The sequence below is a fragment of the Onychomys torridus genome, chromosome 2 (assembly GCF_903995425.1).
Source record: "Onychomys torridus chromosome 2, mOncTor1.1, whole genome shotgun sequence".
Classification (NCBI taxonomy): Eukaryota; Metazoa; Chordata; class Mammalia; order Rodentia; family Cricetidae; genus Onychomys; species Onychomys torridus.
The window spans coordinates 79,471,783-79,492,658 of NC_050444.1; the positions used below are offsets into that span (position 1 = coordinate 79,471,783).

At 41.8% G+C, this 20,876-nt stretch overlaps 1 protein-coding gene across 1 annotated transcript in view; it reads right to left on the reverse strand.

The window, feature by feature from the left end:
• Positions 1-20,876, reverse strand: part of Shoc1 (shortage in chiasmata 1) — an 82,906-nt gene continuing 62,030 nt past the window's right edge. Inside the window, 6 exon segments of the mRNA XM_036179886.1 lie at positions 1-101; positions 6,522-7,422; positions 8,240-8,389; positions 8,582-8,713; positions 13,998-14,091; positions 18,823-18,944. Of these exon segments, the coding sequence (XP_036035779.1) occupies positions 1-101; positions 6,522-7,422; positions 8,240-8,389; positions 8,582-8,713; positions 13,998-14,091; positions 18,823-18,944 (1,500 nt within the window).

Genomic DNA, 20,876 nt, shown 5'->3' on the forward strand with positions numbered 1-20,876 from the left:
TCATAAAAACTTCAGCCGGGTTTGTCCATCCACTCTTCCAGGGACTTTTTCATATGTTAGTCGTTGTTTTTTGGGTTGTGGTACTTGTGAGTACATTAAGCCTATCAAAAGGAGAAAAAGGAAAACCAGTTTATTGGGATAAGTAACTATAAAAAATAGTTATTTTAAAAAACATGATTGCAGCTGGGGAGTGGTAGCACACACCTTTAATCCCAGCACTCAGGAGGCAGAGGCAGGCAGATCTTTGTGAGTTCAAGGCCAGCCTGGTCTACAGAGTGAGTTCCAGGACAGCCAGGACTGTTACACAGAGAAATCCTGTCTCAAGAAAAACAACAACAAAACCACCACCACCAATAAAAGCCATGAATGCACCTGTACCTAATGGCTCTGTGTCTAAAATCAGTACATACATAGCTTGTGTGAATCATTCCTTATCCCCAGATTCCATTATCCCCTTCTGGTTCTAATACATTTTTCTTTTTTTCCGGAGCTGAGGACTGAACTTGCACTTGCTAGGCAAGCACTCTACCACTGAGCTAAATCCCCAACCCCCCCTTTTTTGTTTTGTTTTGTTTTGGTTTGTTTTGGTTTGGTTTTTTCGTGACAGGGTTTCTCTGTGTAGCTTTGCGCCTTTCCTGGATCTTGCTCTGTAGACCAAGCTGGCCTCGAACTCACAAAGATCCACCTGCTTCTGCCTCCTGAGTGCTGGGATTAAAGGCGTGTGCCACCACCGCCCGGATGGTTCTAATATTTTTAAATAAAACCACTGGAAATAGTTCAGGAAGCAATTCAGGCAGGCTTCCTAATTCCTGAAGGTTTCCAGCAAGCATATCTTTACAGATTAGAGTAAGTTCAAGGCTTACTCCAGTTGACTTTAAACTCACACAATGCTCTGTTCTTTGTCTCTGTACACCACTGAAACTATTCATACTGTATTCAATATGCTTACATTTTATTAGCTGTTCAGCTTTTATTCCACCATCATTATTTAAAAATTTTAATTAACTTCTGCATGAGAAGTGTGTGTGCATGTGTATGTGTGTGCATGTGTGCATGTGTGTGTGTGTTTGTGTGTGTGTGTGTACGTGCATGTGGAGGTCAGAGGACAACTTACTGGAGCCTGTGCTCCTATCACCATTTAGGTCCCGGGGATTGGACTGGGACCAGCAGCCTTGGTGGCACCTTCATCTGCTGAGCCATTTTCCAGCACCCCAGTGTATTTAGTACGCCATGTTTAAAAGACTACTGCTTGTCAGTTATAAGTCTATTTCTGCTCCTGTATTTACACTGTAAAAATTATCCTCACTCCTAACATATGACAGGAGATGACCAGGAATGGCTCACTTTATATGAACTTATTATATATGACATATTAGCTTTAATTGCCATAGATTTGAACCCTTATAGAGGTTGACTGACTGAATCAGTTTTAAAAAGAGGTTAAAAAATTAAAATTTAGTAATTATTCCTGAGAGTATTACATCAGAACTTCATGAGCTAGGTGTCATTATTAGTAAGTTTAAAAAGTAATATAGTAGGTAATTATATTAAAGAGATCACAAGTACATATGTACAGGGCAAGTGGAAAATTATCTTAGAGCCTGTGGATAAACTGCCCATGACTTATCAATATTGACTTGAAAATTATGTATCTTAAACATTCTATGTTGAGGGATATTCGATCACATTGTGAACCCTGAGTTTGCATTTGTTTTGATTAAATAAAATTAGCCTTGGTTCAGGAGGCTGAGTTAGCAACTAGTTGAAGAAAGTAATCATTGAGCATCAGAGGGCATTTGGGAGAGACACACACACACAGGAAGTAGGAAGGAGGGATTGGAGTGGCCCTGGTCTTTCAGGGTTGCCAGCAAGGAGAGGTTAGCTAGCTGCTACTCAGCCTCTCCGAGAGCAGGTTTTCACCCCAGCCTTTGAGTCTCGAGTCTTATTCATGAATAGAACAATAGAGATTCAGTTAAAGCTGCCTTTAGCAACAGTGACAGGGCCAGTGCCTGCAGAACAGAATCCTCTCCAGGCTGCTGCCAGAGAAGCAGGCCGGTAGCTGCGGAGTGGCAATTGCTGGCTGAAGTAGCAGTCGATTAAGGCACAGCCACTATGCAGAAGATAAAAGGACAATTATATGTAGACACTGGTGTGCCACGTTAAATAAGCCAGTATCTGCCGCAGAGACAGTGAAGACAGCACCATCAAAGACTCATGCTAGATGGGAGAATTATTTTGTGCAAGTAATTAGAAGCTAGAAAAAAGCCCTAAACAGAGAAAACTGTATGTTGACAACTTCAAATACACTGTTTAGTGCTTGGGGGACGGCTCAGCACCTTAAGCACTTGCTATGCAATGTGGACCCGTTCAGCATCCATGTGAATGTGGTGGGCATGGCTGGCCAGCATCCATGTGAATGTGGTGGGCATGGCAGTTCCAGCATCCTTGTGAATGCGGTAGCATGGCAGTTCCAACATCCATATGAATGTGGTGGGCATGGCAGTTCCAGCATCCTTGTGAATGCGGTAGCATGGCAGTTCCAGCATCCTTGTGAATGTGGTGGGCATGGCTGGCCAGCATCCATGTGAATGTGGTGGGCATGGCTGGCCAGCATCCTTGTGAATGTGGTGGGCATGGCAGTTCCAGCATCCTTGTGAATGTGGTGGGCATGGCAGTTCCAGCATCCTTGTGAATGTGGTGGGCATGGCTGGCCAGCATCCTTGTGAATGTGGTGGGCATGGCAGTTCCAGCATCCTTGTGAATGTGGTGGGCATGGCAGTCCCAACACTCAGAAGCTGGAAGGTTCCTGGAGCAAGCTGGCTTCACTAGCTGTATTTTCAGTGAGATTTAGGTTCAGTTAAGAGGCCACCTCAATGGACAGGTAGAAATGGTCAAGGTAGACTCCAGACATCAGCTTCTACACATATGCACACACACGTGCATATACATCAGTATATGTGCACCCGCACATGAACATTCATACATACATGCACACATGCCACAAAATATACACATGCAATATAAAATTAATTATTCAAGACTAAATGAATTAAAATTTACATAGATAAATGAGTATTCCATCAATATGCCTACAAGCAATGATGTCAGAATTTAGAGACACTTTCTGCAGTTTTCTCATGGAGAGAATGGGAGAATTATATAGGGAAGTGCTCCATGTCAAGCATCCATAGACTTCACCTGTATAATTTGTTCTAGAATAGAAGGATGGGGTTTGATCTGGTTCATTTATAAAGTTGCTGTAACAAAGTATGCACGCACACACACACAAACACCGTCAGCTAAATGCATGACTCTTGATAGGAAAATCAGAACTAAACAGCAGGAACCATATTAACAGCATCCCTATGCATATACACAGCAGGACTTTAGTCAGTTTTAAAGAAAAACAAAATCCTAACATTTGTAGAACAATGGATAGAAGTGGAAAGGATGTTAAGTGAACAGACAGGTACTGAAAGACACTATGCCTATTATTCTCTTATGTGGTGCTTGGATGATCATTTGTACTTATGTACAGGGTTAGTGTAGGGAAGAGGGGCTGGCTAAAGAAACCCACCCTGACCCTGGAGCCCAGAACTAGGGAAAGATGGCTAAGATAAGGCCAGTGAAAGAAACATAGTTTGGCTCAAATCAGAGCCATCTTTGCCCCTGGCCAACTGACTTGTGAAACCAACCACTCACAGAGCAGGACAGCAGAATCCTGGCCCTGGGGCCCAGGACCAGGGAAAGAAATATAGCCTGGGTTTGGGACATGAGCCACAGAAATGAACCAAGGAAACATGCCCTGACTCTGAAACCAGTACCAAATAACGTTCTTGGTCCCTAGAATCAGAGTCAGTGAAAGAAATGTGCCCTGGCCTTAGAATTAGTGTCAAAAAGCTAAGTAAGGTCAGTGAAAGAAACAGTTTGGCTCAAATCAGAGCCATCTCTGCCCCTGGCCAACTGACTGGTAAAACCAACCGATCACAGAGCAGGACAGTAGAACCCTGGGCCCCAAGCAACCTGCCCTGCCTAGTCAGTTAGAAAAGAGCTGTTCTCTCCACCTTGGTAGAGACAGCTACTCTCCTGGACTCCTCCTTCCCAAATAAATCTCTTTTTCAAAAGAGTTTTGGGTGTGTAGATCTTTATTCACTGGCGTAGAGAAGACCCCCTTGCTGAGACATCCCTCAGTGGACAGAGCAAGGAGGAGCTGAACAGAAGACCCTTGCTGAGATGTGCCTCAGTGGACAGTGCTGTGGATATTGCTCTGTATAAATAAAATGCTGATTGGCCAGTAGCCAGGCAGGAAGTATAGGCGGGACAAGCAGAGAAGAGAATTGTGGGAAGCAGAAGGCTGGAGAGAGACACCGCCAGCTGCCACCATGACAAACAACATGTAAAGACACCAGTAAGCCACAAACCATGTGGCAAAGTATAGATTAATAGAAATGGGTTAATTTAAGATAGAAGAAGTAGATAACAAGAAGCCTGCCACGGCCATACAGTTTGTAAAAAATGTAAGTTTCTGTGTGTTTACTTGGTTGGTTCTGAGTGTCTATGGGCCTGGCAGGTGAGAGAGATTTGTCCTGACTGTGGGCCAGGCAGGAAAACTCTAACTACAGGACAGAGAAGGAGGAGCTGAAAGAGCTGAAAAAGTAACACTTTCCTCCTGAGCCGGAGGAGATTGCTATATTTCTATAATTTCTTTAGGCTGGAGAAGCAGAGCTCTGCTAGGAAGCCCCCTTAAGTGTGGGCTGAGCAAAGCTCAGCTGTAGCGGCTCTCCAGGAGAGGAGCAAGATTGCTATATCCTGCAGGGAGACCATTTCCCACCACACCAGGTATAGCCGGACTCTCCCGAACAGTCAGGATAGCCTTCCCTGCTGAAGCAGTTCCAGGTGTGACTCTCCTGAGCAGTCAGAAAATTTCCCTTCCAGGGTTGGGCTGCCTTTTTGCAGCTCCAGCCACCAGAGCTGTCCTAAGCAGCTCAAGGTATTGCTTGTACTCCCAGAGTTGCAAAATTCACATTTTTGGTGCCAAAACTGGAACCAAACCCACAGAGTTACAACAAATTTACTTACAGTTAGTAGAGGTCATCAAACCAGGGGAGGGGCTGTAAGGGTAAAGAGACCTTCCATAGGGTGTGTCAAAGAAAACAATATAATAATGTGACATGAGAGCAGCAAGGCTACTGAGTGGGACCACAGGGAGCCATTAGGAGGCAGGGACAGGGCAGGGAAGTGGGGAGGGTGACCATCAGTGAGGTTTAGGAGGCCCTCTCTTAATAAAATAGAGTGTGAGTTTGTCTTTCCTGGGCTCTGCTCTAATCTTTTGAAGGAGCCTATGAAAAAAGTTTTGAAGCTTAAAATTCTCTTCTCATTCCCAGCTACCTGTCATGGCAAAGCCACATTCATATGCCTTATGAGATCCTAACATTTTATTCTAGATATTCAGGGTAATGCCATAATAAATTATACAGAAAACAAAGGCATTATGACCAAGAAAACATTTTTAAAAGGTGAATGATAAAATGTTCAGACAAGTAAAAATTATCCGTCAAAGTGAAGCTGACAGGGATTCCTCTCTAATAAAGTTAAACAACTCATAGAAAAGGTTTACCTGGGATCTAGCATCGTGGGGTGTGTGTGTGTGTGTGTGTGTGTGTGTGTGTGTGTGTGTGACGGCTAGAGGACCAACTTGGGTGTTGTTCCTCCTCAGGTATGATCCATCCTGATTTTTTTGAGACAGAGTCTCTTCCTGGCCTAGAGCTTGCCAAATATGTAAGGCTGGCTAGCAGCAAGCCCACGGATCCACCTGTCTCTGCCTCCTGAGTGCTGAGGTCCCAAGCCATGGCCACAATGTCAGGCTTTTGTATGTGGGCTCTGGGTACAGACTTACTTAGGTCCTCATGTTTGCACAGTAAGCACCTTAGGAACTGAGCTGTCACCATCCCCTAACATCTCAACAAATCTTAGCCAGATAGATTTATGTAGCTAACAGTCTGATTCCTCTGTTTAATCCTGATCATCTGCTCTACTTAGGCTTGCTATTTTTATTTTAAATTTCTTCCCTTTTTTCCCCTATTTTGTTTGTCTGTTTTGCAACAGGGTCTCTCTATGTAGCCCTAGTTGTCCTGGAACTTACTAGCAGATCAGGCTGACCTCAAACTCAGAGATCCTTCTGAGTGCTATTTTAAACTTAAGTTGAAGGTATGGTTCATTTGATACTCTAAGAATTTGAAATATTTTGTTAGGCCACTAAATTTGATTCTTAGTTATGTATTTGTGTATGAGTCTGCATGTAGGTATGTGCATGTGAGTGTAGGTGTCCAAGGAGGCCAGAGGTGTCATATCCCGGGAACTTGAGTTACAGGTGGTATGAGCTACCCAAAGTGAGTGCTGAGAGCTGAATGTAGGTCCTCTGTAAGAGCTATAAGCACTCTTAACCATGGCCATCTACCCAGCCCCTAGCTGTAGCTTTTAAAACCATAACTAGACTCTGTTGTACCAACTACTAGTGTTACCTGTTGGTGTTTCATAATCTCCCCAGTTAGATGAAGATTCAGGGAGCCTTCTCTGTCCTAAGTAGTTGCCAGCTCTTTGGTAGAAATTAAGGCCATTGAATCCTCTTTGGTTTACATTAGAATCAGGAGCACAGAATGAATCCCAGCTGGGGACAGATGGCAGTTCTCTCCAAAAGGTCTTGCCAATGCCAGCGTTTGAATTTCTGTATGTGAAGTCTTCCAATTTATCCGACAGACACTCTGGCTGATTACTGGGTAAGTCATTGTTTTGTGGGTACCATTTGTTGTAGGTAGTCTGTTCTGCTCCACAGCTTGAATTAAATGAATAAGTCTGTTTCCTGTCACCATTTTTTTTAAAGTCACAACAAAGGTGGGATTGAGAGCCCTCTGGTAAAAACACAGGGGTGGACACTTGCATGTTTCTGCTTCCTTTTGCTTTAGGATAATTAACAAAATTATGAGTAACTCTCCTCTGAGTATCAGCTGGTGACACTTCAGGTTCACAATTTATTTGTGTTAGGCCCAAAGAAAAGACACCTGATTCTGAATCATCCTGGCTTGGAAAGGAATGCCAAGTCACTTTCTTTGATTCCTTATTAATTAGAAAGGGGTTATTCTGCACTGTGTTAGGACCACAAATGGAGTCTTTCCAGTAGCTGGTCTGACTGTGAGATGCTGCTGCAGATGGCAACATGCTCAGTGTTTGTCTTGTGCCTTCCTGCATTGTCTCTTCTGAGTCTTCATAGGAATGATATTCCTCATGTTCCTGAATGACAAGAGCTGAACTCTGAGAAATAAAGGGACTGGTTTCATTCATATCCTCCTGAAGTGATGAAATTCGAGGTGACATTGTCATGGAGGAAGAATTAATCTTGAACAAGGAAGTGATGCTACAAAAATGCTGAAAAATTAAAAATAATAGTTTAATATAGTTTAGAAAAGCAAACAATGCCTAGCTAAATTCATAGATACTACATTGAGCCACATACTAACATAAAAAGTAATTAAACACCATTAAAAGAGAACATTGTAATTTGCATCTATTTTCTAGCAGCTTTGCAATGGAATTTTAATAGTGTTTTTAGAGATGTTTTAGGTTCACAACAAATGCAGTGGATTTTATTTTAGTTATACAAATTATACACAAATACTATTCCTTGATAAGAATTTAAAAATATCAATAAAGCTAAAACTCTCTCCCCCTGCTACAGCAAAAGACATCAGGATTTTTGGAAGGGGTAATGCAAACACATGTTAACTGACTATTTATGAATACAATGATATTTCAAAATGCCCTAAAATGGGCTAAACTGTACTGAGTTATCTATGCTAGCTTTTAAATGCATAGCTAATGGCAATTCCATATGAAAGTTAGTTCAAGTAAGTGCTTTCTTTCCTATGTGGTGTTCAGAACAAAGCTGGACACGATCACTTAGGGATGCTTGTAGTGCAAACACGGAACTGAACCAGGAATGGACACCATCACTTAGGGATGCCTGTAGTGCAAACACGGAACTGAACCAGGAATGGACACCATCACTTAGCGATGCCTGTGGTGCAAACACGGAACTGAACCAGGAATGGACACCATCACTTAGGGATGCTTGTGGTGCAAACACGGAACTGAACCAGGAATGGACACCATCACTTAGTGATGCCTGTGGTGCAAACACGGAACTGAACAGGGAATGCACCCAGGAGCCTGTGCTCTCACCCACCTTCAGAACCTTGCCAGGAACCTGGGGTAGGAGTTCCTGAAGCTCCGTGGGCGTTGCCCTCAGCAGCCAGTGCAGCGAAGGTGCTCTGTGTAACATGAGCTGAGCCACCAGTGGGTTAATGCACGGGAAGTCGAGGAGGCTCATTTCTTCCTGCAAAACAGGGGGTGTCTCCTCAGACAGTGGTCTTTTGAGATGGACCTACTTTAGTCTATAGATTAAAATTTGTCCCTGAATTTCTAACAATTGGGAAGTGTGGAAACAGACATGCTGTCAGGAAGGGAATTCAGGTATTCATGGCTTTTTGCCTGACAAGTGTCAATTTACACATTTAGAAAAAGTAACCTTAGACGGTGAAACTTCAACCCAGGATTTATCCAACCATTCATGAGGATCTCTCTTCGACGTCATTAAATTGTGGTCTGCAATTTGTCGAATTGTTAAAGCCGTCTCTTCTACTCCTGGGGCAATTATAAGCTAAAAAAAAATGCATATGTTAGATTGTAGGAGAATATTAAGGAGTGAGATGTAGCATTCAGAAACAGTTTGAGATTAAAGGAAAAAAATCTAAGTAGTGAATTTGTAATCATCATCTTGTAAATAACTTATTAGTGTATGTATTTGAAACCCATGATCTTTCATTTGTGAGGATAACCAAATCAGTTTTCTTTCTTCTTCCTTCCTTCCTCCCTCCCTCCCTGCCCCCTCTCTCTCTTCCCTTCCCTCTCCTCCTTTCCCTTCCTTCCTTTCTTCCTCCCCCCACCCCAAGGACTCTATGTAGCCCTGGCTATCCTGAAACTTACTATACAGGTCATGTTGGCTTCAAACCCACAGAGATCTCCCTGCCTCTGCCTCCTGAACGTTAGGATTAAAGGCATGTGCCACCACACCTGGCCCCTTCTTTCTTTCAATATTATACCCTATTTTCTAAGTTTTGGAATCCATTTTTCTTCACTTTAATTTGGTATTGACTTATAAAGTTTTTAAAAAATTTATTTAGTGTTATATTTCACTTATAGAAGAGCAATTTGAAAATCACTGGTACTATTTAATATTTTGCTTTTTCTAGTAGTTATCAACTGAAAACAAGAATAAAAAGTACAGTGCAATAGTTTTCAAAAACAAACTTAAATATGAAAGATATTTGTACATTAATATGATATTGTGTTAAAAATAAGACATAAGCCCTGCTTACAGGAGCATACCTGGTACTGTAAATCTGAACAAGGGTCCATGGCTGGGGAAATCAAAGGCTCCAGGGGTGAACCTACTATTATTATTTTGCTGAATGGATGTACTATCAAACTGCCCTCTACAATCATGTCTCTCTACCCACAGATAAGTGCAGCTCTCAAAACTCGTCAGAGAAATGTCTTTGTGCAGTGGATGGTGATTAACACAGAAACTCATGACTGATCAAAGAGTGCAGAGAATAAACGTCTATGGAGGCTCAGTCACAAAAGGGACATCTCTGTCACACCCTTCCCAAAGGCTCAGTCACCAAAGGGACATCTCTGTCACACCCTTCCCAAAGGCTCAGTCACCAAAGGGACATCTCTGTCACACCCTTCCCAAAGGCTCAGGCTCATAGAGGGGCAAAAAGGCCATAAGGACATGAGCAAGATCAAGCCAGTCCACATTCCAGCATGGGCAGAGAGGGGCTTGCAAGCCCATCCCTTGCTGAGTTGCAATGGATAACCAATACTTCTCAGGGAGGGAGAACTGATTTTCTTTAAGAATGTAGTCTGCACTGGATCAACCATGCTCCCAGTGGATGGCCACACACAGATATGTGTGCAACACAAATTAGACTGGGTGAGCTATTAAAAGAAGAAGTCATGAAGTTTGGAGGGGTGAGGAGGTGGACCTAAGGAGTTAGGAGAAAGAATGGGAGATAAATATGATCAAAACATAGTCTATGTATATATAAAATTCTCAAAAATTAATATCTATAAATTTTAAAATGTCTTGATTTTGAGTAGTCATTCTAGTTGGTAATTGTTCATTTAATCTTAGCTTATTTGATTCTAAGACACTCTTGTCAAAATTGTGTGTGTGTAATTTCTGAGCTGGAGGGATGGCTCAGTGGTTTAGAACACCTGTTATTGCACAGGACAGGTATAGTTCCCAGCACTCACATGGCAGCTTATAACAACTGTAACTGGAGTTCTTGCATCTGTAATGCTAGAAACAGCCTGGCAACAGAGCCAGTGCTGTGGAATATTTGTACACTGTTTGAAAATGTATTGCTGTGATTGGTGTAATAAAAGCTGAACACCCAATAGCTAGAAATAGGGTAGGCAGGATTTCTGGGGACAAAGAGGACTCTGGGATGAAGGGCGGAGACACCAGGGACACTGAGAGGAAACAGGAGGTATAAGATGGAAGGGAGGTAATGCCATGTGATAGAATGTAGATTAACATAAATGGGTTAATTTAAGTTATAAGAGCTAGTTAGGAACAAAACTAAGCTATAGGCCAAGTCTTCATAATTAATAAGAAGTCTCCGTGTTATTATTTGGGAGCTGGCTGACAGGACAGAGAAAGACTTGTCACAGCCAGAGCCCACACAGGGAAATAAAACACGAATCTTGTGTATAATGGGATTCAAGAGACAGCAAAATGGCTGGAGATACAGCTTGGGTGAAGAGCCCACACCTGGGGCACAGAACAGGTTTGAGTCTTATATACAATAAAAGGGTACAAGTTTCACAAAATAAATATGGGCTAGTTTCTCTCAGAATATTAAGTACAAAACTGTCAACACATACTGTTTTTGGAGAGCATATATTGTAAAAGAGAATTTTTCAAATTTTATACAAATATATGCACAGTGTATACAGATATTCTGTTTAATCACATCTTTATTTCATTGTTAGTTTTAGATGCTTGGAGGAAGATTTGAGACCTTCATTTAAATAGAACTTTCTTTTAAAGGCAAACTTTTATGATGATGGTAATGAGTATTGCCATAATTGATCAGAATGAGAAATCTGAGGTACATGCCTAGACTAAGAGGATTCAAGAAGTCTTATTTCTGAATTTATATATGTATATATTTATGTATCACCTACAAAGAGAGTTCATAAGAAATTCATAGAAATCTTTTAAAATTAGAAGGTTAAGAATTTAGCTAAGTAATATATGCTTGCTTGCCTACTACACACAAAGCTTTGAATTGGATCACCAGTAACACAAACACACACACACGATTAACAAATGAAAAAGGTAATATTTAGATAACACTGCCAATACCTTCTTTTAATTTAAGGAAATATCTTTAGACTTCCAGGTACTTCTTTTATGGCTAAGATGGCTGGAAAAAAAAAGGGGCTAATAATATACTGATGTTTTCTAAGAGACAAAAGCCATGATAACAAAATAAAGAAGCAATACATTCTAATACATACATAATACATAGGGGTTTAGGAACTCCTGGTTATTTCTGGTTGTGAGTCAGGGTCTCATGTCGCCAAGCTATCCTTGAAGTCCATATGTAGCCAAAGGCAACCTTGAACTTCTGATCCTTCTGCCTCAGCCTCCTAAGTGCAGTGGCATTACAGGCATGTACTGCGGCATCCAGTTTTATGTGGAACTGAGACTGAACCACATGTGAACGCTATGCAAGCACTCTACCCACCAAGCCACATCTCTATTTTCCTCAAACCTATTTTAGTAATGACATCAAGTCAGAACAGTGACATACCTATGCACATTAATGACATACCAACAGAGAAAGAACGAGGAAAAAACCTGGACTTGAAAAGCTTCTGGAGTTTATCTGGGTGGAAGACTTTTGTTCAGAATGGACTGCCTGCATGGTGCTCCCATTTTAGCCTCAGCGCCTTCCGAGGGCCTAGCTTCTCTGAACCGTGACCCTATATCTGAACACACTACCACTTTACTGATAGCATATTTACATATAATCATTTACCACATGCTGGGAAAAGCCTAACCAAGCAGTGAATCCTCATTTGAATAAAGAAGACACATTTACATTTGTCATTCATTTATTTAAAAGTACCTTTCCTAAGAATTTTACTTTTGTGTGTAATATGTATCATGAGATTAAAATTTTCAAGAAGATCATTTCTTGATATTCTGAACAGGTTGTGATTTGACTTAACTCTGTTTAGCAGGTGTTTGTTAATATATTTGCTCTGTAGGAAGCACTGTGTTAGATGCCACAGGTTTACAAAGGACTTATTACCTGCAGTGGAAAGTATAAGCATAAATACCTGTGCCAGGCATGGTGCACACCTTAATCCCAGCACTTGATCGCTGTGAGTTCAAGGCCAGCTAGGGCTACGCTACACAGTGACACTCTGTCTCAAAACCAAAACCAAAACCAAACCAAACCACCACCACCAAACACCCCACACCATAATAGAGGCACAGGGTGTACCGGTGATGGGTCATATCTTCTCTGAGAGGGTCTGCCTGGGCAGGGCTCCTTAAGGAGGTGAGGTTTGAAAGCTGGCTCCAAAGATGGACAGCAGCATCCCTGGGGAAAGGAAGGCTGGATGACATCTCTTCATTGGCTGAGTTTGACTGTGTAAGGGTTTATGGAGGACAGAATTGCCTAGGGACTAAGTCCTGACTCCACCTGAATTTGACTCTATTCTGAATGAAGCAGGAAGACATGGAAGGTGTCTAAGCAAGAAAACATTACAGTGAATATTTATCAATAGCCTTCTACTTGGCATGGTGCTGCAGGTCCAGAACAGAGATGTGAACACACAAGCTCCCTCCCCTCCAGAAGCGCACTGTGAAGGAGTGGATTTTCACAGCTGCATCTTAGCAACGAAAGTGTGTTTAGTGTCAGCACACGATGGAGTAGGGAGTGGGTAGGAAAAGGGTGGTTAGTTAGGAAGGCATTTAAAAAACCTGCATAAGAAGTGATGGATGCCTGAACTCAGAAGCAGAGGAGGCTGTGGAAGGAGATTTATTCCAGAGATGCTGCTGCTGTACAAAGAGGACCACACCACTGAACAGTGATGTCACAAATCAAGCTTGGTGAGGATGGAAAGTGTCATATGGACACTCAGTCTGGATCATTTGCAACATATTCCCGGGGGGATTTCCAACTGGTTGCTAGAATATAGGTGCAGACCTTACATGTCAGAAGGATTTTAAGAACAGTACTCAGAAGCTACAGCAAGGCTGTGGGAATGTCTGAGTTCTTCAGTGAAAGAACATGAACCCTGAACTCAGGAAGATGCCTTAGTTTTAGAGTGGGACACTAAAAAGGGGCCAAGCGAGGAAATTGGAGATCACCAGTACACATCCCCTACCAAAATGTCTTGAGATTTCCACTCTGCAGCAGATGAAAACTCAGTATATCTTTCATAAAGACCATGTTTTGATCAAGGGACATTTATTTTTCTTCTTTTAAATTAAAAGCATTCATTGTTTTGATTTTTAGACAGTCTCACTGTATAGTTTCCTATTGCTCTGAACTCATGATCTTTTCATCTCAGCCTCCTGAGTGCCAAGACAACAGGTGTGTGCACCACACAAGGCTTCAAGTTCTTGTCACATATTTATTTGTGTGAATTTATGTGTGCGTGTGTGTTTGTGTAACACACATAAATGCTTTTAAAATAGAAGTGTGGAGGTAAATGTATTTAATAATTTGACCCTGCTCTTTTTTGGCTCTTAAGGAATTGTGTCTGTTCAAGGCCTCTTCTCACTGGGCACTTGAGCTCAAGTCTAATAATAGTTTATGAACAATAATTATGAACATCTAGGGAAATAATACCTTTACATCCAGTTCTTCAGATTTAAGACCAGAGGGAACCAAAGCTGCATAAATCTGTGCAAGGTGATGGAGTGTCTTCTCCGTGAGATGGTACCTAAGAATGATATCATTGTGTTCACTCATTAGTTTGGTGCGGCATGTCCCACCTCCCCTTGCACTTACTTAACCCTCTCTGGAAAGGACATTGCCACGTTCTGTCTTTAAGCACACTATTAAATCTAGGGATGCTGAGGGTGCGTGGAGGGAGATGATTGATTGGTGAGGAGAGAATCTGAGCCACTCCGTTCTTATCTCCAGGGATGACTGTATGGACCAGATGACTGACAGGTGAGGAGAAAATCTGAGCCACTCCGTTCTCATGTCCAGGGATGACTGTATGAACTAAAGTTAGACACAGAGAATATTCCAGCTCTGGGTCAAAGTAAGAGGCTCAGATACAACTATGACCAGAGCCAGGATATCTACCATCTCTCATGAGCTGCTGCATTAGAAGAAGCATTCTTCCCCTTTCTGCAGTTATTGACCAGGTCAGACGTGAATGTTGACCTGAGAGTGGCATTTCTATGGTTACCTACTCACTTTATATATTCTAAGCAGCAGTGAAGAGACTATCAGTCTACTACTAAGAACCAAGCAAGTGCTCCTCTCTCTAGGCATTTGTTGGCTCTTCTGTCCCGTGTGCTAGCTTCTTCCTCCACAGTTGTCTACCATCATTCCTGGGGAGACCTGAATGTTCATCCCAGACAGGGAGGCACTGATAGACCAAAGGAAGGACACCACTGAAGTTCACCCTGGGGAACCATGTGTTTTATTGGGATTCCTTACAGGCATATGGGTGAGGGTTTACTTACAGGAGCAGAAAAGACTCAAAGACAGCTGTACCACCAAAGCCCACTCCAGCATGAGTGACAGCTCACAAAAGCTGGAGACCTGAAGCTCTCTGCACAATTACAGACAGCTCACATGGTTGGAGTACTTTCTTCCAGACAGTTTGGTTGGTCCAAGCCTCTCCAGGCAGCTCCCCTGGTCTCTGCTCTTTTCTCCTCCAGGCAGCTTGGGTGGTCTGAGCCTCTTCCAGCTGAGCTGCCTGGAAAGGACCGTCTGCAGCCTGTCAAGATGTCTGTAGTTGTGCCGTGAGTTACAGGTTTGCAGCTTTGGTGAACCCCATACTGGGGTGGGATTTTGGTCATGTTCTTTCTCCATGAGTTATTTCTGCTCTTGGCTAACCCTTCACCTGCACTCTTGTAAGGAATCCCAATGAATTCATTGGTTCACCAAGCTAGACTGTGCTCTCCTTGCTTTGTCATGGGTTCCTATTCAGGGTGAGTGGATGTTTTTTGCATCTTCCCATGAGTGGTATCACACAACACCCAGACAGACTTTCTCCACAGAGTTAAAGGTTGGTGGAGTAACGTACTGTGCCCAAGCTGTTTGTACAAACAACATGAATTCTGCTAAACACTTGCTTACCTTCTGAGCCCTGGAAGCTCTGACTTGTACTAAGCCCTTAACCCTGGTCGTTGTGCCTCTAACTAACTCCCTGGATGGATAAAGGGTTGTAGTGTCGTCACAACTTGCTACTGAGAAAATAAAGCACCTCTGTGTACAAACTAGGAAAAGACACTTGGAATTTTCTCAGGGCTTTGTCCAATGAGCTTCCTCTCTTTTAATTTTGCATTATAGGCTGTTAACCTTGGACTGCAGTAAGTCATAGACAGGAGTACAGCTATTTGATGGTTCTTCCTGGCAAACATCAAACCAAGGGGTATTCTCAAAGGATGCTGATGCTCTTCCTTGAAATTCTATGCCTGAATAACTCAGGTAGTTGAAATCATTTCTTGTGCATTTTCTATTGCTCTCTTTTGATCATCTTATTGAGATACTACTTAAAGGTTACAATTACCAGCCAGGTATGGTGGTACAGGCCTTTAGTCCCAGCACTCAGGAGGCAGAGACAGGCAGATCTCTGTCTGTGAGTTCAAGGCCAGCTTGGTCTACAAAGAGTTCCAGGGCTACACAGAGAAACCCTGTCTCAACCCCCCTCCAAAAGGTTACAATTACCTGATAAAATAGAATTATGAAACTCAGAATTTGGAAACTAATTTATATTTATGATAATATCATAAATAAATGATCACATTGTATATTCTGATAAAAATTAAGATATCTCAGAATATTACGTGATAGGTAAAAAATACGTTGGGATATTTGCTCTTCTCCACTGTGTTTCAATTGAACCATAAAACTATAGATAAACAGCAATCTGAAAACAACCTTAGAAAACTTCCAAGTAAGTAATTTATCTAAAAATTGCTAAAATTTGGATAAAGCTTAAAATGACTTATAGGTAGGCACCAAGCTTGAAGTGTTTTATAGGCCTTATTAATCTTAAAAGTCAGGGCGTTAAAGCGGGGCCACAGTTTTTATGTCGTAGCCAGGTGGAAAGGGCTAACTCTGTTAAATGGCTTGCTGGGGCTGATTGTTAACAGAAAGGGATTAAGAGTCAAGGAGTTTAGACTCAGACTCCAGTTTGTATCTGTCCTCACAAGATGATGACTGAACTGGAAGAGTCCAATGACCTAGTAAGCCAGAGTGGCGTCAAGAAAGTGAAGAGTTACCGGCAATGTCAAATTACTCACGCCCTCTCTAACAGCCAATCTAGAGACTATAGGCTGCTGTGAGTTAGGGCTGTGTACTACAGGAATGAAAACAGTCGAATGGTTAGCTGTTCCTTAGGGAAGGAAGGCTGACTCATTCAGTGAACAGCTACTGAGCGTCTATCATACGAAGCAGTGTGCAAGTCTTACACTACAGGACAAGTACTCCAAAGAATCCAATCATAAACGAGGAAACAGAGCCAAGCCGTTCACAGGGTGGAAAGCTGTGCATGAGGGAGTTCTGGGGAGAGGTGAAGTAGAAAGCATAGGACCTGCGGACAGGCCCGACAAAAAGTTGAGTGCAGTTCCCTAGAGGAAACAGTCGAAGAAGCAGAAAAGAAATGGGCGACAGTAGAGAGCACCTGGCCAAACCGGAAGTAAGTGAAGAAGCAACCTGCAAATACAGGTGGGTCACATCCCGACACCTCACACGTACGCGTCAGTCTGTATTGTATTCAGTCGGTAAGTAGGAACTCTGTAAAGACCCTCTGTGTGTGTGTGTGTGTGTGTGTGTGTACACATGCATACAGAGCCAGAAGTTAATGACCTTTTCTTCTCCTCGTCCTCTTTCTTAATTTTTGGAGAAAGGGTCTTACTATGCAGCCCTGGCTGGTCTGGAACTTGCTATGTACCCAGGCTGGCCTCAAACTCACAGAGATCTGCCTACTTCTGGCTAGGTTTAAAGGTGTTCACTACTGTGCCCTGCTTAGAGCCAGAAGCAAATTGCAAGTGTTATTTCTCAGGTGCTGTCATATTGATTTTTTAGACAGGGTCTATAGTTGGCCTGGAACTAGCCAAGCAGGCTAGGCTGGCTGGTCAGTGAGCACCAGGGACCCACTTGTTTTTGCCTCCCAAGCACTGGGATTAAATGCACACCACCATGCCCGACTATTTTTGTTGTTATTGTTGTTGCTGTTTGCTTCAACATGGGTTCTGGGATTTGAACTCAGGTCCTTGGATTCCAACTCAGTTCCTTGTACCAAGCACCTTACTGACTGAGTTATTTTCCCAACCTCTCAGTAAAGGCTTTTCTTAAGAATAGAATAACCAGGGCTTGGTTTTAGGGCATCCACTGAGTATATGACACACCACTTAGAGGAACACGGAGAGACGTGTGGAGGTAGAAAACAACAGGTAGTGTAACAATCCACATGAAACAGTGAGACTCCGAGCTAAGGGGCTGGCAATAAAAATGCAGGACAGACACCAAAAATTACTCAAGGGCAGGTAAGAAGAAGTACAGCTTTGCAGGGGACAGAGACTGTACAGTCAGTTCCTATCTGAACATGTCAGCTTTGCCAGTTTGTGCAATATGACAGTGGGAGTATTTAGTAAAGATTTAGAGGTTTATGCCAGGAATTCCCAAGAAAGACTGCAGCTGCAGAAAGAAATGTAGTCATTATATAGCACCAGATACTGACAGAAGCTGCAGTAGATCAGATGGATAATGGAGGGAACAGGAGGAAGAGAACTCCAGACAGATATACTGGCACAACGAAGATAGAAAGGCAGGGGAAGCACTCAGAAAGGTGGACTGTCAAAGGCACTGGAGTGTCACAGAACTGGAGAGTTTAGAACAACAGACTACTGCCACCGTCTTCCATGCTTCAGAGCAGTGAAAGACATGAGCATCTTGAGGTCCTGAGACAGTGCCCTCCAGAGGCAAAGGCTGGTACAGAGAAAGGGAGAAGAGCCAGCTGGCAGATGATAAAGGAGAAATGTTTATTATGCTTATCAGTAAAGGAAAGGACAAATATAATGATGACTTAAGCCATTGTCTGGCCATGGCATTTTCTAATGTTTTGGTTAAGCTCATCAACGACGTAAGTACAGGAAGAAGTTATGCATTCGATGTATTAACATGATTTTAGAAGTGGTTTTAAAATGATTTATCTTATAGCAAACAAGCCCAGGATTACAAAGAAATAAAACACTTAAAATAATAACTCTTAATGAGATGGGGGTAGGAGGGGATGATCTGAACAGAATGTCCAGGACAACATGTATTATCCCCCGAGTTCTTTGTTCTCCAATATGCTGCCTCCAGCTCCAGACCCCGCTCACTAAAGCACACTAGATGAATAAGTGGAACTTGGCATGAACATTTATGTGCAAAGAGGACCAAAGAAGATTATGAACATAACTTTGGAGGAAGAATGTTTACCTACTCTGAACTTAATGTTTCCTTGGGATACAGTATTATCCAACAACAGCTATACTGGAATGACAATGCCATTAATCTCATAATGATATTATCTGATGCCTTCTCATAATGTAATTCTTCTAGGTCCTATAAAAATAAAGAAAACGAAAAGGTACATTAGGTTGACTACTGTTTAAAATTTTCAACAGTCTGTGGTATATAAATGGTAACTTAAGAGGGTATAGTTTAAAGTAAAAATAAAATCATATGGAAATAAGGAAAGCTGCAGTAGACATAGACAAGTAACTAGTGACAGCATCAGGAAGCCTGGTGAGTCTTCCATCAATGCTCCTGTGCTGGTAAAGTGCTTTGTGGACTGGGATCCGGCTATTCCAAGGCAACAGGAAGTACATTTCAAAGCCTGTGGACTAGCCTGTTGATGTTGCAACTGGTACATTCACTTGTCATGCAAACACTGTGACCTGAGATCAAGGCCTGGAGCCCTGCTTAAAGGGGTGGGCTTCTTGGGTCCCTCAATAGTCTGGATCATCTTTTCCTTTAATTATTAAAATGTAATAAGAAATTTGATAAAATGTGTCATGTTATTGGTAATGGTCAGGAAAAAAGCTAAACAAAGGAAATTAGACTCAAGGATCTTGTTGTAAAAAGAAAAAGGGGGATGTTGTAGACTATTATTCTAAGATGTGTTATTTTTGTTTATGCTGCATTTGTTTAACTCTGTAAAGCTGTGTTACTGTGCCTGTCTGAAACACCTGATGGTCTAATAAAAAGCTAAATGGCCAATAGCAAGGAAGGAGAAAGGATAGGCAGGGCTGGCAGGCACAGAGAATATATAGGAGAAATCTGGGAGGAGAGGTCTAGGAGTCAGAAGAGGAGGCCATCAGGGGCCAGCCACCCAGCTACACAGCAAGCTATGGAGTAAGAAAAACAGGAAGGTATACAGGAATAAAAAAGGGAAAACCCAGGGGCAAAAGATAAACAGGATAATTTAAGAGAAGCTGGCAAGAAACAAGCCAAGCTAAGGCTAGGCATTCATAATTAAGAATAAGCCTCTGTGTATGATTTATTTGGGTGCTGGATGGTGGGCCTCCCAAAAAAGAGCAAAAACAAACAACAACAGAAGGATACGGAAATGATAGTATAAAAAAGTTGATTATTGAATCTACTTTAATAAAAAAAACAACTATTAATCTTAAATATTTTACATTGGCATGGATTTTGGTTTATTGATACAAATTTAAAGTTAATTTTGTTAAATTGTATGTATATTTCTACTCTTATTAAAGGTATTATGTTTATGCATCTCATTTTAAAATGTAATGTATAATTAAGAAATATAGATTAATAGAAATCTATTTCTAAATAGTCAAACTTATAGTCATGCTATGTATATTTTCAAGGTCATATACAGATATATTAGACAGATAGATGGTCTTCAAACACTTCAAAGACCTACAGAGTATGGCATTTAACATGTTTAATAACCTAAGGCTTTTCATGACAGTGAGACATGTTTAAGCCCAGCAGCATCAACCCACTTTAGAGAAGATGATGGATATTGAAGAAATTCCATATGGAGTTTGCTTTCTTTATGGCAAAAGCTAGCCATGTGGGCAAAGAAACTGCCCTTGCTTCAATTGCTGACAGTTACTGTCCAAACTGGACCAACAGGACACAAAAAAGGTGACTGCCAAACTTTGCCAAGACAATGTAGGCCAGTCCTTCAAAATTCCTGCTTCACAGGAAAGTCTGTCAGATATGCTAGGCCTGTAGGCCAGAGTTGGATGCCCTGACCTTACAGAGGAACTTTGGGTGACTATCCAGACAGCCTGATGTCCCTGTCATTAGATAACATTTCATCCTTCTGGGGTCTTTGATGGAGTTAAAGACTAAAGAGTTAAATTTATCACTTTCCATAGTTATGTCAGAAAACAAATTAGGTATTAAACTTTAGACTCACCAAGATAAGATAGATAATTGAGTATTTTCTCTAAATTTGCCAAATACAAATGGATTGGATATTGTAACTGTAATTCTTACTTAATAATTGTTTTGTTA